This window comes from Dromiciops gliroides, chromosome X (genome assembly GCF_019393635.1).
Source record: "Dromiciops gliroides isolate mDroGli1 chromosome X, mDroGli1.pri, whole genome shotgun sequence".
NCBI lineage: Eukaryota > Metazoa > Chordata > Mammalia > Microbiotheria > Microbiotheriidae > Dromiciops > Dromiciops gliroides.
The window spans coordinates 1,548,869-1,569,015 of record NC_057867.1 but is presented as its reverse complement, the minus strand read 5'-3'; the positions used below and the strand labels follow the sequence as shown (position 1 = coordinate 1,569,015).

General features: G+C 51.6%; 1 protein-coding gene and 1 long non-coding RNA gene across 10 annotated transcripts in view; both read right to left on the bottom strand.

The window, feature by feature from the left end:
- Nucleotides 1-1,462: 1,462 nt before the first annotated feature.
- On the bottom strand, nt 1,463-3,573 carry LOC122734093. Its single transcript, XR_006353996.1, has 3 exons — nt 3,388-3,573; nt 2,995-3,081; nt 1,463-1,730 (listed from the first exon to the last, which is right to left on the bottom strand). It is a non-coding gene; the product is annotated as an uncharacterized LOC122734093 (long non-coding RNA).
- An 11,373-nt stretch (nt 3,574-14,946) lies between these two features.
- The window catches only part of KLF8 (Kruppel like factor 8), a 46,668-nt gene continuing 41,467 nt past the window's right edge, over nt 14,947-20,147 (bottom strand). For 6 of the 9 annotated variants that reach the window (XM_043974909.1, XM_043974906.1, XM_043974908.1 and 3 more), the window contains exons 6-8: nt 17,613-17,790; nt 17,137-17,166; nt 14,947-16,809 (exon numbers count right to left, since the gene is read on the bottom strand). In XM_043974909.1, the coding sequence (XP_043830844.1) occupies nt 16,677-16,809; nt 17,137-17,166; nt 17,613-17,790 (341 nt within the window). In that variant the 3' untranslated portion in view covers nt 14,947-16,676. Of the gene's footprint in view, nt 17,791-20,147 lie in introns of all 9 variants that reach the window. The other 3 variants (XM_043974913.1, XM_043974912.1, XM_043974914.1) reach the window with 3 other exon arrangements.

Genomic DNA, 20,147 nt, shown 5'->3' with positions numbered 1-20,147 from the left:
GACTCAAGATTAGGGGGGACGCTATACCTGGAGTGGGGAAGCCCAGCAGAGCAACTCAAGGCCAGTCATTGGTGGGCAGGCTGCGGTTGCCAGAATTCCTGCTACCACAACAGGAAGTCCACATTCTGCCTCCTGGCCTTCCCTGCTCCCTCCTTAACCCTTGAAGATCAAGCTTCTTAAAAGCAGATCATCCTCCCCCAAGATATTGGCCACTACCCTCTCTGATACAGATTACTCCCAAGTCTCCACCATTCAGCCACTGACTCCTGAAGGGGATGATTTCTGCCCATTTCTCCTTCCAGATCCAGAGCCCCAGTGTTGAGCAGGAGGACTGAAAGCCTGCTCCCTCCCTCCTACATGAAGCCTAGAGAGTCAAAGCTGAAAGGAACAAATGCCTCCATTTTACAGAGGAGAAAACTGAGGCAACACAAAGAGGTGTTGCACACAAGAAATGACAAGAGTCTAGATTTGAATACAAGTCCCCAGCCTGCTTTGGTGGATTCAAAGTCAAACTCTAGTCCTGGGAAACTATCTGTGACTTTAGGTAAGTCATTAACCTCTCTGGTCCAGATGAGAGGCAATGAAGGTCTGAGCTGGGGGCGGGGGGGGGGGGGGAGTGATGGTAATTACAATGATGATATGACCCCCAATTATGTGCCGGGCACTGTGGTAAGTGCTTCACAATTACAATGTCATTGTACACTCCCAACAACCCTGAGAGGTAGATGTCAGTTATTCCCATTTTACAGTTGAGGAAACTGAAGCAGTGGTGAAATGACTTGCCCAGAGTCACACAGCTAAGAACTGTGTATGAGGCTGGATTTTAACTCAGGACTTCAATACTCCAGGCCAGGCCAGCTGCCTTTGAGAACAGATAAGGGGAGATATTGTCCAGATAGGAATGACAGAATTTGTGAAGTTATTAGATATTGGGGTAGGGGAGAGAGACAGAGATGGAGATGGAGAGACAGAGGAGACAGAGAAATTGGGAGGGAGAAAAAATTAATGAGGGGGAAGGAAAGAGACATCTGTGACTCTGGTGTGAGAGTGTGTATGTACATGTATGTGTGAGAAATACAGAGATATAGAGACAGAGAAACTGAGAGAGAGAGAGAGAGAGAGAGAGAGATTGATCAAGGGTGACACCCAATTTGGGAGCCTGGGGGACTGGGAGGGTGGTGATGTCCCTTGACAATGACAGAGAAGTTGAGACGGGGTGTGGGGGTTGAAAGGGAAAGGTCAGAAGTCCTTTGATTTCTAAATTCTCTAAAATCCAAGGTTCAGCATTTTCCATGACCCTAGAGTTAGGGAGAATAGAGACATGGAGGGGAAGATTGTGAAAAGGAGGCAGCTTGTTTTGTAGCTCATTGTCCTTATTTTATCCATCCACCCAGCCGTCCGACCGACCATCCATCCACCCACCCGTCCGACCGTCCATCCGCCCGTCCGTCCGTCCATTCAGAAGCTTCATTCCACAGGTACACACCGTTCCCCTGGTCCATTTCCCGCTTCCATTGACAATAGCAAAGTTTCCTATGGGAAGGAGACTTCTTACCTGGTAAGTCCCCTATGGTCAAGGTTAGCTTTGTGATGCACTGGAGGATTTGACAAACAGGCCGGGAAGATGGAGCCCCCTTACTTCATGATCCTCCTTCTTGAATGTGTCAGGTCCCTCCTTACACAGCTGGCCTGGTCGCTGGATCCTGCTGGTTTGAGCAGCTCCTGTTCAACTGAGGGAAGGGGGGAAGGAGGGGGAGGGGGGAGGGAGGGCAGCAGGAGGGAAGAAGGGAGGGGCTTGCTTTTCCTCTGATTCTGATGTTGGCAACATCATTGTTGGCAAAATTCTAGTGATGGTGGCGTCATTGCTAGGCAACAGGTGAGCCATTGAGAACCCAGGCCGGCCCTCTGCAGGACCACAGGACCCCCGGACTATGGAGGCCGCCGGCAGAGCCAGATCGCTCCTCCCAAAGCGATCCTCAAACTTCCTTGGGTCCGTCCCTTCAGGCCCACTGATGGCTGCAGAGCTCAGGGAGGACAAAACTGTCCCCTCGTCTCTGAGCCTTCCAATTTCCAGTATGATCCCATTTGTAGAACTCCCTCCACTGAGGCGGCGACAGTCCCTCTCTGCCGTCTTCGCTAAGGCTTAAGGCTCTGAAAGCCAAAGAGACTCGTTCAAGGTCACACAGCCCAGAAGTGAGGCAGGTGAGCTTTTCCCCCAGGCCTCTCGGCTTGCGCGCTGTTGGCCTGCCTTTCCCAAACTGCAGATGAGTGGCGGCAATACCTGCGCTGGGCTTTCCGGCGAAAAGACCAGGGTTCTCTGATCCTTTCTGTTCTCCTTAACTAGCTGGGGGAACTTGGGGGAGTCGCTTGTGTTCTGAACCTGTAGGTCCTTGGGCTTAGAGCCCTTCCGACTGGTTGGCCTGCTCCCCCTCCCCACTCCATCCCCTCTGCCGCTGCCCTCCCCAGCACTGCGCTGGGCCTCTCCACACTGTCCCCGCGCCCCTCCTCCTCCAGCCCACATCAGGCTCCGGCTAAGGCTGGCTGCCGGAGCTGGGCATCGGCCCCTCTAAATGGCGGCGGCGGCAGCGGCGGCGGAGTTGGGGGGAGGCCAGGCCAGGCCAGGGCACTGGCTGCGGCCCGAGCGGACCTCTGCAGACCTGCCCGCAGCCCCCCCACCCCCGCCCCCACCCCCACCCCCAGCACACGCAGGACAGCACGTGGGCTCCTTCCTGCTGCAATCGCTTCTGCAGCCCCAGCGTTAGCCCCCTCCCCGGCTTAGAAATTAGGAGCCCCGGGCCAACCACCCCCATCCCGTTCCCGTCCTTCAGGGAGCAATGGCTAGGTCCCTGGCCTCCCCGCCCTCCCCCCCACCCCCCTCCCCCCTCCCCCCTCTCTCCCCTTCCCCCCCTCCAGCCGCCAGCCCCCAGCCCCAGCCTCGGACCCAGCTTAGCAAAGGCAGGCAGGGGACCTGCAAAAGAGGAAAACAAAGCAAACCTGGTGGGGGCGCCCCCCTTCTCAGGGAGTGAGCAGCTCTGTTCCCCAGGGATCCAAGAGAGGCGGACCGGAGCCCCAAGGGTCGAACTGAAAGTGAAGGCAGGAGCAGTCGTCAGTGGTGGTGGTTGTGGGGAGGTGGGGGGTTGCACTAGCGCAGAGCCGCCCCCCCCCCAGTCCGTCCTTTCCCTGCCCCTCCCCAAGCTGGAAAGAAAGGAGCAACACTTGAATAAGTTGGTAAAGGGCATGGGGGGGGGGATCTGAGGGAATCTGCCTCGGGGACCCGTCCGGCCAAAGACCCCCCCCAGCCACACGTACACACACGCACACACCCCGGCCCCCTTTCCGCCCCAGCTTCAGAGCCACTGCAGGGATGGGGGCAGCTCCCGGGCTTACCTGAGTCTGTCTCGGCTATGTTGCGGCTGCTCACAGGGTTTCTTCAACTCCTCTCCTCCGTCCCCAGCTGTTCTGTGGTCCCCAAGCCTGGCTCAGCTGTCACTTGGCCTGGGCAGGTCTTGGCTCCAGGCTCCTTCTCCCACTAGCCTCCTTCCCAAGTGGAAACTGCGCGCTGTGTGTGTGTGTGTGTGTGTGTGTGTGTGTGTGTGTGTGTGTCCGGTATTTGAGGAGGGGAGGGGAGGGGAGGCCCGGGGAGGGGCGATTGGGAGGGGCACGCCCCCACACAGCCACACAAGGAAACCTTAGCTTTAGAGCTGAGAAGGGACTTTAGACATCAACTAGTTTTGCAAAGAAGGAAACTGAGGCAAGGGAAGGGGAAAGAAGCAAAACCAGGTTTGGAAGCAGATCCCCTGGTTCTGCCTGCAGGCTTCTTTCCACTAGAGAAAGCCCCACTAAAGAGAGCCCTAGGAGCACTTCTCTGGCCTCTGGCTTTCCCTAGGGCAGATTGTTTGTAAAGAGTTGCTTTCACTCCTCGGAAGAGCCAGTCCTTAGGAATGCCTTCAGCTGGTGTCAGAAGGAGGCTGTTTCCAGGAGCTCTGAGGAGTATAAGTCCCTTTTCTGCCTCCACCCAGTGCAAAGCATTGAAAAGGAAAAGGACCTTCAATGGCCTATCTTTGATTGAATCCAACACCTTCAGTTTAGAAAGGGGTAAACCAAGGCCCAGAGAGGGCGGGGAGTTGCCCAGAGTCCCAGAGCTAGTTAATTAGAAGGTCCAAGATTATTCAAACCCAAATCTTTATGCCCCAGAACCAGTACTTGTTCCAGATTCTCTCTGAATATTCTTCATGTCCACCCCCCTCACCACCTTGCCTCCTACTCCCCAAAACAAATTTCAATAATTGCCGAAGCCCACTGGTAATCCCACTCATTTTGTCCAATCGTGGTCATTCCTTCCTGCCTACCCCCAGCCCAGCCCCCTAAGCTTGGAGTAAATTGGACTCCTGTCTATCCGTTGCCGTTCCCCAAGCCTTCTGGTGTTCCCAGGGGTTGCCCTCATCAATGATCAGTGTGGCAGGTCATCACCTAGCAGACCACATGTAAACATTTCAAACCCATCCGTGTGCCCAACACAGCACTCACCGCCCAATGAACCTCACCAGTGGGAGTGTGTGCAGGCATTCATTCCTTCATTCTGTCATTCAACAAGCATTGATTGAGCAGCTACTACCACCTGAAAGACACTGAGCACAAGGGCTGGAGTCTAGCTTCTATGCCAGCTCAGCAGCTACTGTTGCAAGATCAGCTCTCCTGCGTCTCTTGTCAAGGGGGTGTGGTCCCAAATCTGTGCTCTTCACAAGCACCTGTTGGCACAAAGGACTCTGGGAGGCAAGCTGGACCATGGCTGCTGCTTCTGTGGCACCTGCTACGGATTCCTTTGGCTTCACACCATGCCCATCAGCCCCTAGAGCCTGAGTTTTCTTCTTTCCAGACCAGTTGTTGAATTACCTGAGTTCATGGCATACAAAAAGAACAAATTCCCCTCCAACAAGAGGACTTGTGGTATCTCCCCACCCACCCTTTACCTCATGGAGCCACTCACTTTACCTCTCCATCATTTGGCTTTGTTTGATGCAGGCAGGTAGGGAAGCTCACTACAATGCTGTGGAGGTGCTGTGGTGGTCAGAGGTAATTTGGCCACCCAGTACTAGCTCATTCAAAGATTGGCTACCTGTCCACACACTAACAAGTCCAGATTTGCCAAGTATGAGAAAGGCTTCAAAATTACAACCAACCGCCCCCCCCCCCCCGCTGCCACCGCACACACACACACCCTCTCCCCTCAGAGGACAAGGTATTCACTTAGATTCCTCCTCAGTGTCATCTTCTATTCTACTGCCTGTCTTACTGTCCCTTCCAGAATCCATTCCTGTGGTTGGGGACCCATGTGCTACCCCTCTGGAGACCCTAGTGTATGATTCCCCCAACCCCAGCTGGTGTTGGACTCTCCCCTGGGGCCAGGGGCTTGGGCAGCTCATCCTCCCTCCTCAGCATCCAGACATCTCCAAAGCTTGGGAATATTGAGTTCTTTCAAATAATGAATGACAGCCTCCCATTTTGGACTTGACATCTGGAATCCAATGGGCCTGCCCACCCCTCCTCTGCAGCTGTTAGAGATCCCATTGGCAGCAAAAATGCCCAGGCAAGGCAGCTTCTTTGACAAGTTTTCTTCTAGAAATAAGTTGCCTTTGCTACCATTCCAAGCTCCCTCTTTCATTCATTGCCTTGAACATGTTGGATGAATTCGATTCATTTCACAAGCGTTCACAACCTAATCTGAGCAGGGTTAGGCACTGGGTGGACTTACTTACTGTCTGTGCCCTCAAGAAGCTAGATTGGGGAGAGAGGGGGAAAAGAGAGGAGAGAAGGAAAGGGAGAGTAGACACAGGAAAATACAGAGGGAAGGGAGGAGAGAGAGAGAGAGAGAGAGAGAGAGAGAGAGAGAGAGAGAGAGAGAGAGAGAGAAACAACAGCACAGAAAACTCTAAAACAAGAAAAGGAGCCAGCGCTTTAAGAATTCAGAGAAGAGATGATAGGCTTCATATAGTCAACCACCCAAGCCCAGGGTGGAGTGAGTAAAGAACCTTAGATGTGGCCCAAAGTCACTGTCCCCAGAGGGATATTATCAGGCTCCACAGCAGTGCTCATGGCTCCTGTTGCTTAAAGACCATTCCAAGACAATGGCCCCAGGACTAGAACTAGGCCTTGACAGATGACTTGGGGCAAGGTGAGCTGGGGAGAGATGGGAAATAATCAGACGAGTGGCTTTGCCATCAAAGCAGCAGTAGTGGCAAAGGGCAAACTTCATGGGAATGGGGACCCCCTAGGGAGGCCTGGCTAGACAGCAGTTTTGTCTGAAAAATATCTGGGGGTTTGAGTGGGCTACAAGCGTAATGGCGGGGGCCAACAGTGGGGTGTGGGAGCCAGAACCCAAATGGGGTTTCAGCCTGCAGTGATGGGAAGCTAGAAGAGACCCTAGAGGGCACCGAATCCCACTCCTCATTTTACAGAGGGGGAAACTGAGGCAAGGATGTACAAGTGACTTGTCCAGATATTCAGCATCTGGGGCAGGATCCAAACCATTAGGTAATGCTGCCCATCGGTTCTGAGAACTACATTTTAGGAAGGCCATTGAGAAACTTGGGAACTTCTTGTGAAGGTTGTGAAGGACCTAGAGAAGAGGAGCCTCAGATACTGTAAGGGACTGTCATGGGGAGGAGGGAGAAGGAAGGTCTGGCGGTGCTCAGTGACCCAGCCTGGAACAGAATGAAGTCAAGCCAAATGCACAAGCCTATGTTCAGCCGGCTTCCTGTGATGTGCTAGTCACAGTGCCAAATTCTAGTCTTTCTGTACAGACTGGATGCTCATTGGTCCAATCTGAGCAGCCCTCCGAAGCCACAGATGCTGCCACCCAAGGCAATGGATGCCACGTGAGTCTGGGATGCCAGTGATGGAGCCACTGATGAAGGACCAGGGACAAGAGTTTGTTGATGGGAAGGAACCCTGAATTTTTGCTCTGTGGCACCCAGGCCCCAGGTAAGGAAAAATGTAAGGTAAGATGGATTGTGCCTCTAGCTAGTTAATCTTGCAAAAAGACACCCATCAAATGGTCATGATGTGCCTGAACATGGCATTTCTCAGCCATGTTTCTAGTTCTCAGTGTTCTTTGGGGCATAACCTGACTGTTGGGGTTCTAGCTCTGGAACATCCAATTTGGAAGACCTTCGTGGCCAGGTATCTCTCCTCCATAAAGCGAGAGGATTGGCCTAGGTCATCTCTAAGGGACCTTCTGTCAGGGAAAGGCGACTAAAGGAAAGGGAAGAAGCATTTCTACAGTGCCTACTATGTGCCAAGCACTGGACTCAGTACCTTTTATAAAGAGTATCTCATCTAATAACATTCCTTCATTCCCCACCAGCTGCTCAGCTTGGTTGGACTCCATGAACATCCTGCCTCCCCCACTTGAAATCTCATCATCGAGCAGGCAGATTGACTCAACCTTCATGCTTGGCACCTCCTCCGAGCCCTCAGTTGCCTCTCTTCTGCCACTGGAGGGCTGGGGGGGAGCGATGAACTCCCCCAGTAGCTGCCCTTCAGAGAGGGCTCAGGATTGGCTGGCTTGCTTCATTCCCCTTGCTTTCCCACCTTTTCCGTATGTTTTCTCCCATTAGATTGAAAGCTACCTGAGGGTGTGGCACATTGAAGACACTTAATAATGTTTATTGACTGTTTGATCTTCACAACAACCCTGGGAAATAGGTGTTATTGTTATTACCATTTTACAGGTATGGAAACTGGGGTAGCCAGAGGTTAAATGACTTGTCCAGGATCACACAGCTAGCAAGTGTCTGAAGCTAGATTTGAACTCAAGTAAGTCCTCTTGACTCCAGGTCCAGCACTCTGTGCACTGTGGCACCCCCATTTTCACTCTCACTGCCAACCTTCAGGATCAAGTCTTCTCTTCCTGATTACCTCCTAAGGAAAAACAACTCCCACTTCAACATGTAGAAACCCCTGCTTCCAACCTCCCTGCATCCATCGTTGTGGAGAACCATACACACCCCCATCCCCACCCCCAACCCCATCCCCCACCCCTACCAATACTAGCCACTAATACCTGCTGGCCAGCTACTGCAGATGAGTGCTTTTGGTGTGAGCCCACAAACCTCAGCACTGGAGGCACCTCCCAGATGGCCTGACCTGCATCCATCCCAGTCCCCACAGGCATCCTCAGGGAAGCAAATCCTAGGGACTCACCATGCCATCCACCACCCACACCAAGTGCCAACCAGCTGCCAGCCACAGGCAGCAAAGGAGGGATGCTCTTCAGACCATTGAGTTGTTTCCAGCCTAGTCCTTGCACAAGCCATTTGTGTAATTGTGTAAAATTCCTTAGATAATGGGCTGGACATCACCACCAACTACTGAGCAGCTGCTACCAATGGGCAAATAAGCCCACAAGCCACAGGAATGGCATTGACCCCCCTCTCCCCCAGACACCCACAAACTGCTGACTAGCTGCCACCAACTAACAGATTAGCATGAGTGTCCTCTACCAGCAGCAGCCTTGCTTCCTGAAGCCATCATGGAGGGGAGCAGTGCTGGGGGTGGGGCCAACACCACTTGCTGACCAGCTACCACCAATAGGCAGAGTCCAATTTCCATTGCTCCCAACCCAACTTTCTTGCTTTCAGCCCCTGCAGCCACCACCACCAAGTAGGCAGGTCAGCTCAAGTGCCCCAGGACTTGAAGTGCCTCCAGTCTTGCTTCCAGCCCAACCCCTTGAAGCCACCAATGAGGAGAAAAAAGGAAGCCTCCTGACACTGCTGTGCAGGTAAACCCAAGAGTCCAAGGACCATTAATACAGCTTCCTGCCGGGTTCCCCAAAGCCATCCTAGAGAGGAGCCAGGCATCCCTCTCCCACTACAACATACTGGTTAAGCTCAAGAGCCCTGGGAGCACCAGTGCCCAACCTTAACACACTGTCTGCTTTCAGTTCAACCCTTACACACATTGTTGAGTTAGAGAAGGGGCCTGCATGCCCACCACCAGATGCCATTGATGGACAGATAAACCCAGGATCCCCAGGACTGCCATTATCCCCACCACCAGGGCTGCTCCCAGCCGCTGGGCTGGACCATTCTTGCCACCACCAGTAGCAACTGCCATCCAACCCTGGAAGGGACAGCATCCCCCAGACTAGCCCCCACATGCATCAAGAGTAGATTGCAGGGGGCAGCTAGATGGCCCAGTGGTTAAAGCGCTGGCCCTGGATTCAGGAGTACCTGAGTTCAAATCCAGCCTCAGACACTTGACACTTACTAGCTGTGTGACCCTGGGCAAGTCACTTAACCCCATTGCCCCGCAAAAAAAAAACAAAAACAAAAACAAAAAAGTAGATTTCAGAAAAGGCCAGACATCCCTACCATCTGCTGAAAAGCTGGCTCCAACAGATAGTCCCAGACTACTGTTCTACTTCCAGCCCAGCCCCTACAACCATCACCAAGGAGAAAAGGGTCACCATCCTCCATAGACCTCCATAGACCAGAGGTTCCAGCCCAAGTAGTTGGATCTCTTTGGGCCAAGGCCTACCTGCCTCTCTCGTGACCCACAGGTTCAGAGATACTAACAGCAGAGAAAACCTCGCAGATGGTCATTTCTTTAAAATACAAAACCCCACCAAACCTTCTGATCTTTTGCTGATCTTTTTGTATCATTGTTGCTTCCCAATAGCTTTGCCCCTTCCCACTCCCTTAGCACCCTAACCCTAATCTTGTCCCCTGCCACAAGTGTCACCCCTCTTTCTGGCCTCTCCCCAGACCTCACTCCTCCAATGCTTCGGCAGCTACCTTTGCCCTGGGAGCTGTCCCAGGTGCTTAGACCTGTTCTGGTTTCCCTGACCTCCCTTCCCAATCTCCACCCACCTTATCAGGAACTGGTCCAACTCCTCATTTCCCCTCCCATGCTCCCCTTGTCCTCTCCCTGCTCATCCCTTGTCAAAGCCCAGCTCTTGTCCCCACTGCAGGAAACCACCCTCCTGAGCAGCAGATTTCTTTGGACTATTTTGATGGATTCCCTATACCTCTCTCCACAGCATCTGCTGAAATCTCTTCTCTCCTTAAGTCACCTATACTCTGCTCCTCCCTTTCACTCTCCAGAGGGCTGCACTCCATTCTTTCCTGGAAAAATGAAAGGCAACCCTTGTAAGCTCCCTCTTCTCTTGGATTCTACATCTCAAATACCCTCAACAGCAGCCCTCATTTTCTCAATCATCATGTTCCCTTTTGCTCTACTTACCAAAGAAGAGGTGGGCCTCCTTTTCCAATCTCCTTAAGTGCTTCTCTATCCCACAGCCACAACGCTTTTCCTCAAATCCTCAGCTGAGGATTTCATCTTCCTAAGAGAAGCCATTCACTGAGCTCCCTCTTCTTCCATTCTCTATATCCTCTTACCCCTTGACGTCATCCCCCACTCTCTCCTCCTTTCCTCTAATCTCTAATGATGAGGGAGAAGTCCTCCCCTCTTTAGGTACCCTATTATTCTCTAGCAGATTCCCCCCTCTCTTTCCCCTTCTGTCTTTCTGTCTCTGTCTCCCTCCCTCCTCTCTCTCTCTCCAACCTCCTGGTTACTTCCTTACTGTCCACAAACACACTCAAGTACATCCTCACCTTTAAAAAACCTCTACTAGATCCTACCATCCCCTCAAGCTATCATCCTCTATCTCACCTCCCTTTCACAGCCAAACTCCAAGAAAATTCTGTCTCCTCCCTTGCTTCTATTCTCTCTCCCCTCATTCTCTTCTTAACTCTCTGCAGTCTGGCTTCTAACCTCATCATTCCACTGAAACTGTGCCCCAACATTCCTAGTGCCACAGCCAAGGGCCTTTTCTCAGTCTTCATCCTTGCTGACCTCTCTGTGGCCTCTGACACTGCCCCTCACCCTCTTCTGAATCCTCTCCTCCTGCTCACCTGTCTGCTCCTCAGTGTCCTTTGCTGATTCATCATTCATATCTCTCCCTCTAATTAAGGATACTTTGTCCTGGGCTCTGGCCTCTCTTTCTGGCCTCTTTCACTTAGCGATCTGGATGCAGATAGCTCCCAGATTGGTAGATTTCACCCCAGTCTCTCTCCTGAGCCCTTGTTTTCCCCTCTCCAATACATTCTCCACATGTATGACCACGTGCCTCCTCTGAGCATTAAATCCACATGGCTCCCTATTGTCTCTAGTATCATTTTTCTGGCCTTTCCCACCTGCTATGGTATGACCAGATTCACCCATCTCCCACCTCTGGGCCTTTGTCCCTCACACCTTAGAATCCATGACTTCATTTAAGGCTCAGGTCAAGCACCACTTTCTAAATAAAGCCTTTCCTGATCCCCACCGCTGGTACCCCAACTGCTAGTACCCTCCCTCTACTTCCTCAAGTCCTATTTGCATTGGGGGTTGAGTGGGACTTTGCCCTTCCGTGTGCATCTCTTTTGGACATGTGGACATTTGGCCAACATTGGACACCAGCAGAATTTAAGCTCTTTGGAACCAGGGATTATTGGCAGGCCTACCCATCCTGCCTCAGCCTCTCTGCAGACCTCCAGCTGCCTTTCATTCTCTTTCTTCCTAAACCCTCTTCTCCCCAGCCCGTGCCTTCTGTATTACTATGAAGGGCCCCCTCCCCTCCATGTTCCATGTCTCAGCCCTGGGCGTTTTCTCTATCTGTCCCCATGCCTGGAAAGGTCTCCCTCCTCTGCTCTGACTCCTGACCTCCCTGGATTCCCTTCTAAAGCCCCCCTTGTACTGGAAACCTGCCCCAGGGCCTTCCCTCTGGTCATTCTCTTCTATGCATCCTGTACTTCTTTGTCCACATGTTGGAAGCTCCTTGTCTTGCCTCTGTGTTAAGCACAGTGCCTGGCACATAGTAGGCACTTAGCAGATGTTTCTTGACTGACATTACTCCCTCTCACACACTCCATGTTCTATCCAGCTCTACTATTGCTCTTCCTCATTGAGCATCCACTGTCTGTGCCCTTGAGCTGCCTGTTCTCCAAGCCTGGGAGGTTCTCCCCCCTCACTTCTGACTCTTGGAACCCTGAGCTACCTCCCAGAAGAACCTTTTCCTGACTGACCCCACCCCCAGTTGTTCAACATACACACATTCCCTTTCATGGATACTGAGTTACAACCTCACACGAGGGAATATGTTCACCCACACACCACCTGGGGAGCTATACAACCACAATTTCATAGGTAGAAGGGAAAAATACACACACACACACACACACACACACCCTCACTCACATTGAGTGAATGTCACTGCTTCCATATACACAGGGACCCTAACATAAAGATGAGGAAACACATAGAAACACAAACACAGGAAGATATGAGGGTAAGCATGGGTGTGATCCTCGTGTCCATCTCCCCACAAAAGTCTTGGCCATCTTGATTTCCCCATCTCCCTAGGAAGATGTATTTGTGTTTAAATGGGTTTCCACATCCCCCCCCCGCCGTGATTGTGAGTTTCCTTGTCATCTCTTGGTAAAGCTTCGAATGGGGGTGTGGGTATAGAAAGGGCACACTTAGGGGGCAGCTAGGTGGCGCAGTGGATAGAGGACTGGCCCTGGATTCAGGAGTACCTGAGTTCAAATCCAGCCTCAGACACTTTACACACTTACTAGCTGTGTGACCCTGGGCAAGTCACTTAACCCCAATTGCCTCACCAAAAACAAAAAAAAAAGACAAAACAAAACAAAAAGGAAAGGGCACACTTACTCTGCGAAGATGTGGATGCTCACCCATACATCCAATCAATTTTCCAAGTGCAGGATGGGGGAGGCCTGGCTAGACAAAAGTTCTCTGAGAAAATAACTGGGGACCTGAGTGGCCTGCAAGGTCAGTAAGAGGCAGTAACGAAAAGAGCGCCAAGAACAGGGAGGTAACAGGTAGGAGCCCTGTTCTGCTCAGCCTCCGTCAGCCCACACCTGGAACGGTGTGTTCAGAAGAAACAGTCCCCATCATCCTGGCTGGTGCCAGGAAAGGGAGGGCCCTGATGAGGGCTCTGTCAGGGAGAAATGGAGCCATTCATAGGAACCCACATGAGGCTAGTGCCAGGGCTCAGAAAAGAGCCTGCGATGGCGCAGAAGCGTGGAGCTGAGGGCTCAGCTCTCCCCCTCCTCCCCTCTGCCTCCTCCTGCTCCCCCCTTCTTCCCTCACCAGCATGTAAATATAACATCATTCATCCTAAGATGCCCCAGTTATTGCCACAAATATCCACTGAAGTGCTCAGGGTCCCGGTTTTACAAACAGGTTAATGAGGCCATCAGAAAGGCAAACCAAGAGCCATGAGCAGTGTGAAATTTGCCCAAGGTGACCCAAGCAAGATGCCCACATAGACTAGGTGAGGGAGATTGCAGGGAACAGACTGATTTAAAGCTGAAAGAAACTTTATTGGAAAAGCATTTAGTAGAAAACCGCTAACCTGGACTCTTTTTACAGAAAAGGAAACTGAGGCCTAGAGAGTGATTTACCCAAAGGCACACAGTTTGTAAATGATAGGACTCATGGCCATATTTCCACCAATAAAGAGGGCAGGGTTAGGGCAAAGGACTTCCTCATTCATTCACAGCAGCCTTCCTAGCATCCATGATAGTGCCCCTGTGGTAGCCAAAGACAAATGGTCCCCGCCTGCTTTGCTTATTCTGCGTCCAGGGTTCTGTCCACTAGGTGGCACTGGAGCAACCTCCTGGTAGATGCTTGTCAGTAGCCCATGTTACCATCTCTGGTGGTCCTCACCCACTCAGCCTTCTGGGAAATGAAAAGTTATGTCACAGTGAAGCTTTCTATTGGCACCTGATACGAAATAATGACCCCTGTCCCAAGGCCCATTGGGGTAGGACTAATCAGGCTTGGAGAGAGAAGATGGAAGAGGCCAGCTCCACTGCAGGTTTCTGTCTTCCAAGTCTTTCCTTTTTCTCTCGAAGCTGGAAGACAGAAACTCCTGAAGCAACTTGATGCATGGAGATCTAAGACTTGATATATGAGTAGTCTTTGAAGACATGCTAGCTCTGCCCCAGCCCACCCCTCTGCAGGGCCTTCATCCCATCCATGCCAAAGCGTCACTGCCAGACCATTCCAAAATATGGGGTTGGAAAAAGTAGGGGCAGGAGGAAGGGGAGGAAAGCGGATTTCTGGTGTCTCCTAACTTTAGACCCATGGCACTTGCCCTCACCTACTCGGAGAAAGAAAGAGACAAGGTTAGGGGGCAGCACCAGGTCCTCATGATCGGTTTCCTCATTGGCTTCCGAGCTTGCCCTCCCTGCGCCCCCCCCCCCCCCCGCTCAACCCCACCACGTAGAGGAGTAGGAGAGCTAGCAGGCACAATTTCCTGGAGCAGTTCTATGCTTCTAAAGAGATTGCCAGCTGTAGAGAAAGCCTCTGAGATACTCACCAGCTGAACTAGAGAGAGACAGAGACAGTGAGACAGAGACAGAAAGACAGAAAGTGAGCCAGAGAGAGACAAAGACAGAGACAGAGATGGAGAGAGAGAGAGAGAGAGACAGAGAGAGAGTGCAACACACAGAGAGACAGAGACGCAGAGACAGACAGGAGACAGAGTGAGACAGACAGTGAGACAGAGGCAGACAGAAACGGAGAGAGTGAGACAGAGACAGTGAGACAAAGACACAGAGACAGAGACAGAGTGAAACAGAGAGACAGAACGAGACACAGAGACATAGAGACAGAATTCCATTGTCAGTAGCTGGTCCTTTCCAACAACTACCTGGGAAGACAGGAGACATGCCAGGATAAACACAGGGCCCTAAAGCATGCCACTAGAGCATCACCTACCTGGCAGTTATCAGAGTCCCTGCAGGGTTTAATACTGCTGGGCCCATAGCCTCTAAGTGGAGAGGCGGCTGGGGAAGTCTGCTCCTTTCCCTTCCCCCCACCCCTGACTTGCACAGAAATAACCACACACACTATATTTAATTAACTATTTAATCAGCTATAAACAATAGACCTGTACACTATACAGTATAAAGTTTTCTAAAAGTCTATACAAATCAAACAGTAATCACAGGAAAAAATTGTACTTAAATTTTATTTTTCATTGAAGAGATCCCTGGGAAAAGGGTTGTGCCTGAGACCAGGAGGTGGAGAGACCTGGGAGAGAAGGGCTATGCAGAGTGGGGCAGTTGGCCTTGTAGCCCCAAGAAAACACTTGTAGATAAAAGGGGCTGCCTCTGGAGGTAGTGAGCTCCCTGTCACTTCCAGTGTTTGAGCAGAGGCTGAACTTTCCCTTTCAGGGAAATCAAGGAGGGGCTGCCCCCATGAGATTCCCTCCGAGAGCCTGCACTCGCTTCTGCAGGCTGCAGAGAAATTCTTCTGACTCTGACCCTGTACGACCAACAGGCAGGGCCCAGGAAGCCGTGAAGGCCAAGAAGAAGCAGAGCCCACCTGGTGCTGAGCACGGGGGCAGGGCCCATCAGCGCCCCTCAGCTGCCAAGGCCAGGATCTAGTGCCCGAAAGCGGCAGCCCAACAGCCCATTTCTATGTACTGCACTGACCGAGGCTCTGTAGAAACATGTCCAAGTCAAACACAAGAAGAGTCAGACTGCCAAACTTGCCGCACGGTGCGCAACAACGACGCTTTGGCCAGCCCAAGACAATAATGTCCCATGAGCCCTGAGTTCAGATCATCCCCAGACACCTGGGGGGGCTGGCTCTCATCCCCTGCAACATCTCCCCCCCCCCAACCCAGCTATTTTGTTAACTCACCCAGGACCCTTCTCCCGCCCACCAGCCAAAATGTGCTTAAGAAATGTAAACTTGTTTTAACATCAGAACCAGAACATCAAAAACAAAGCCAGGCCTCCCCATAAATCCCAAATCATAGGGTACTGGTGAGGATGCCCCTCCCCTAAAGGCATCCATTTGGAAACTGATGCCATCAACTTGGGGTTCCCCAGTTCCTGAGTCTGGAACTTGCCAGTGTATCTGGTGCCAAGTGGGGGAGGAGGCACGCTAGGGAGCCCTCCCCTCTCACTACTCCTTCAGCGCCTAGCTATGCTTGCCTACACATCAGGCTAAGGAGCACACCCTTGACACCCTCCAGCGGGGGCGTTTCCTTGGAGCCAAAAGCGTTGGCTACAAATACAGTCCTTGTCCCCAGTCATGTGATTAGCAATCCCTTTGGGGAAAGTGGAAGACAAGGCGGGAAAATGTCAGGCCTGGCTCAGGTCAACTGACATAGGAAGCCCTCAGTGCAGAAGGCACTGTGAGAGCGCGGGGCCCAGCTGAGCCCAGCTAAGCCCCCAAGATTCCCATACCAACAAACACCAAGGCCAGAAGGTCCCTGGTAGGCAGGGGGCAAAGCACCCAACTAGAAAAAAAGCAGGCAAAAGGTGGAGAGAAAAACGAAGCGGCTAGGGGAGCCTTCCCCGGAGGATGGCTCCGGCTCAGGGGACCTCAATTGAGAAGGGAAGGGGGGAAGGTCACGGGGAGAAAACATGTCCTGATGGCCTCCTGCTCATGAGAAGAGGCAGAGAAGCCCCAGAAATTGCTGCCATTTCTCTCCTGCACCCTCCCCAGGAGTAGGACAAGGTCAGGACATGGGGCTCGTGCCACCCGATTTTCTCTATTCTCGGGTAGGGTCCAAAATATTGACTGCTGGTGTATTGGGAAACACTGTTTCTAAATGAGCCCTGCTGGCCTGACTGTAAGGAGGCAGCAGAAGCTTACTCAGCATCCGAGTCCATTGGCAGGTAAGTGGGCAGCAGGAGGTACCCTGAAGTAGCTGCCAACTGGTCCTCTGGGTTCCACTGCTGGGGCTCAGTCTTGGAGAAAGATCCCAGGGAACTTGCCAGTTTCCTGGGAAGAAAAGTGCCTGATCACCCAGCAGCCCCCAGCCCTGCTAAAAGCTGCCATCTAACCAAGGCCCTACCTCCTGCTTGTGGCTTCTCTTGGCCAAGGGGCATGGCAGCCTCAACTAAGTCACCATGGACAGCAACTCCCCAAGCTTAGCTTGAACCCAGCAGCCTGCTACTTCTGGGCAATGGGCTTGGGGCCTTGGGGGAGGGGGGATGGAAAGGGGGAAGGGGGAAGCTCAGTTAGGGCAATGACAAATTACTTTGCACTCATGTCCCTCAAGGGCCTAGATGAGAGAAGGGGGTATCAGAAAGTTACCGGCCAACTCACTCCAAACACTGATCCGAAGCAGGGCAAGAGCTGGGTAGAAGGTGGAACAGGAAGGAAAAAGAAACAGCAGGAAAGAAGAGAGAAAACAGGGTTAGCTCAGCCCATACATGAGCTCACAGCTTCTGTTCACTTGTAGCACAGAGGTAATCGTGGAAGCCACCCGTTCTGGGCTGAAGCCTAGCCTGGCTGTCGGCGAGGCCAGGCCTGGGGCCTGAGGAGGTCAACAGGAAGCCACCCTGGCTCACCCTCCTCACTCTCCCTCTAGGCGCTGCTGTGGCTCCCTCCTGGCAGCACTGCCAAAGCAGAGGACCTCGTGGTGGTGGTGGTGGTGGTGGTGATGGTGACTATGGGATGGGAAAGGAGAAGAGGAAGAGGAGGACGGAAAGGAGGAAGGAGAAGAGGAAGAAAGGAGGGAGAAGAGGGAAGAGAAGGGGAGGAGAGGAGGGAGAAGAGGAGGTGGCGGCAACCAGGCTCACATCATGATATGCCGCCGCCGGTGGAGGGCCAGGTGGTCTGAGCGGGAGAAGCTGCGATCACAGTCAGAGCAGTGGAAGGGTTTGATGCCTGTGTGCTTGCGGAAATGCCGGGTCAATTCATCTGATCGAGCAAATTTCCAGGTGCAGCCTTCCCAGGTGCATTTGTATGGCTTCTCTCCTGGAAGGGGGACACAGGAAGGAAGTAGGTCTGAGCAGGGACACACACACACACACACACACACACACACACACAACACTCTGCTTCCCTCTGAGGGAAGGGCCAGGCAGAGCACTATATACAGACCTTGCCTCAGGTGATCATTAAATTGGCATCCCCTCATTTCTCAAAGGGCTATCTATACTCTCCTGTCAGAACCCATGTAAATATGTGCAAGCTGCTGGCTTACAGATGAGTCCTCTGCCAGTCTGTATGGGGACTAGGTAGTGCAGTGAATATAGCACTGGCCCTGGATTCAGGAGGACCTGAGTTCAAATCCGACCATGGACACTTGACACTTACTAGCTGTGTGACCCTTAACCCTCATTACCCTGCCCCCCAAAAAAAAACCGGCAGAGAGGAAGCCATAGAGCTGAGCTCCAGATGAATCCTTCACAACAATCAAGAAAAAGGACCAGACTGAATTGTCAGTCAGTCAATAAACCATTTATTAAGCACCAGGCACTGTGCTAAGTGCTGGGGGTACAAAAAGAGGTAAAATACAGGCCCTGCATTCAAGGAGCATGAGCTCCTTGTCTAATGGGGGAGACAATGAGCAAACAAAAAAGAACAGGATAACAGAAGAGGAAAGATATCAGAATTAAGAGGGGTTTGGAAAGGTTTCCTATAGAAGATGGGATTCTGACTGGAAAAGCCAAGAAAACATAAGAGTGAGTCATCTCTCCAACCCATCCCTCATGGCTTGAGGAGAAAGCAAGATCTTGAAGATACTGAGACCAGAGGGCCAGTACTGGGCACTGAGGCAGAAAGAGATGCCAGGGAATCCCTACCAACTGGCAGCTCTGCCCCCTACTACCCAATTCTGGGCTCCAGATCCAAGGCAGAGAGGAGTGGGTTGTGAATGTTGGCCCTAACAGGGAGCAATTTCCAGAGCCATAGATGTGGGGCTCTGAGCCCAGGAGCAGACCAGGGACTCAGTTCTAGCCTTTAGCCCCACATGTAAGCCTACAGTGGAATAACCAAGGAATAACCAGGCCCCAGACCAAATCAGAAACACCACTTCAGTCACTCACAACCTAGAGAATCTCCCAGAGAGGTTTGTGCCAATTAGCAGTGGGATCATGGCCTATTAGCAACCTTTACTTACAGCCTGGGCAAGATAGAGAGACCCAGTCAATAATTTGATGGATGGATGATTGATAGATGGACAGATGACTGATGGACAGATGGATGGATGGATGGATGATAGATGGATGATAGATAGATGATAGATGGATGGATAGATGGATGATAGATGGATGATAGATGGATGGATAGATGGATGATAGATGGATGGATGGATGGATGATAGATGGATGATAGATGGATGGATGATAGATGGATGGATGGATGGATGGATGATAGATGGATGATAGATGGATGATAGATGGATGGATGGATGATAGATGGATGGATGGATGGATGGATGATAGATGGATAGATGGATGGATGATAGATGGATGATGGATGGATGATAGATGGATGGATGGATGATAGATGGATGATAGATGGATGGATGGATGATAGATGGATGATAGATGGATGGATAGATGGATGATAGATGGATGGATGGATGATAGATGGATGATAGATGGATGGATAGATGGATGATGGATGGATGGATGGATGGATGATAGATGGATGGATGGATGGATGATGGATGGATGATAGATGGATGATAGATGGATGGATGGATGGATAGATGATAGATGGATGGATGGATGGATGATAGATGGATGATAGATGGATGGATGATAGATGGATGGAGGATGGATGGATGATGGATGGATGGAGAATGGATGATAGATGGATGGATGGATGGATGGATGATAGATGGATGGATGGAGGATGGATGATAGATGGATGGATGGATGGATGGATGATGGATGGATGGAGGATGGATGATGGATGGATGGATAGATGGATGGATGGATGGATGATAGATGGATGATAGATGGATGGATGGATGATGGATGGATGGATGATAGATGGATGATAGATGGATGATAGATGGATGGATGGATGGATAGATGATAGATGGATGGATGGATGGATGATAGATGGATGATAGATGGATGATAGATGGATGATAGATGGATGGATGATAGATGGATGATAGATGGATGGATGGATGGATGATAGATGGATGATGGATGGATGGATGGATGATAGATGGATGGAGGATGGATGGATGGAGGATGGATGGATGATAGATGGATGGAGGATGGATGGATGATAGATGGATGGATGGATGATAGATGGATGGAGGATGGATGGATGGATGGATGGATGATAGATGATGGAGGATGGATGGATGG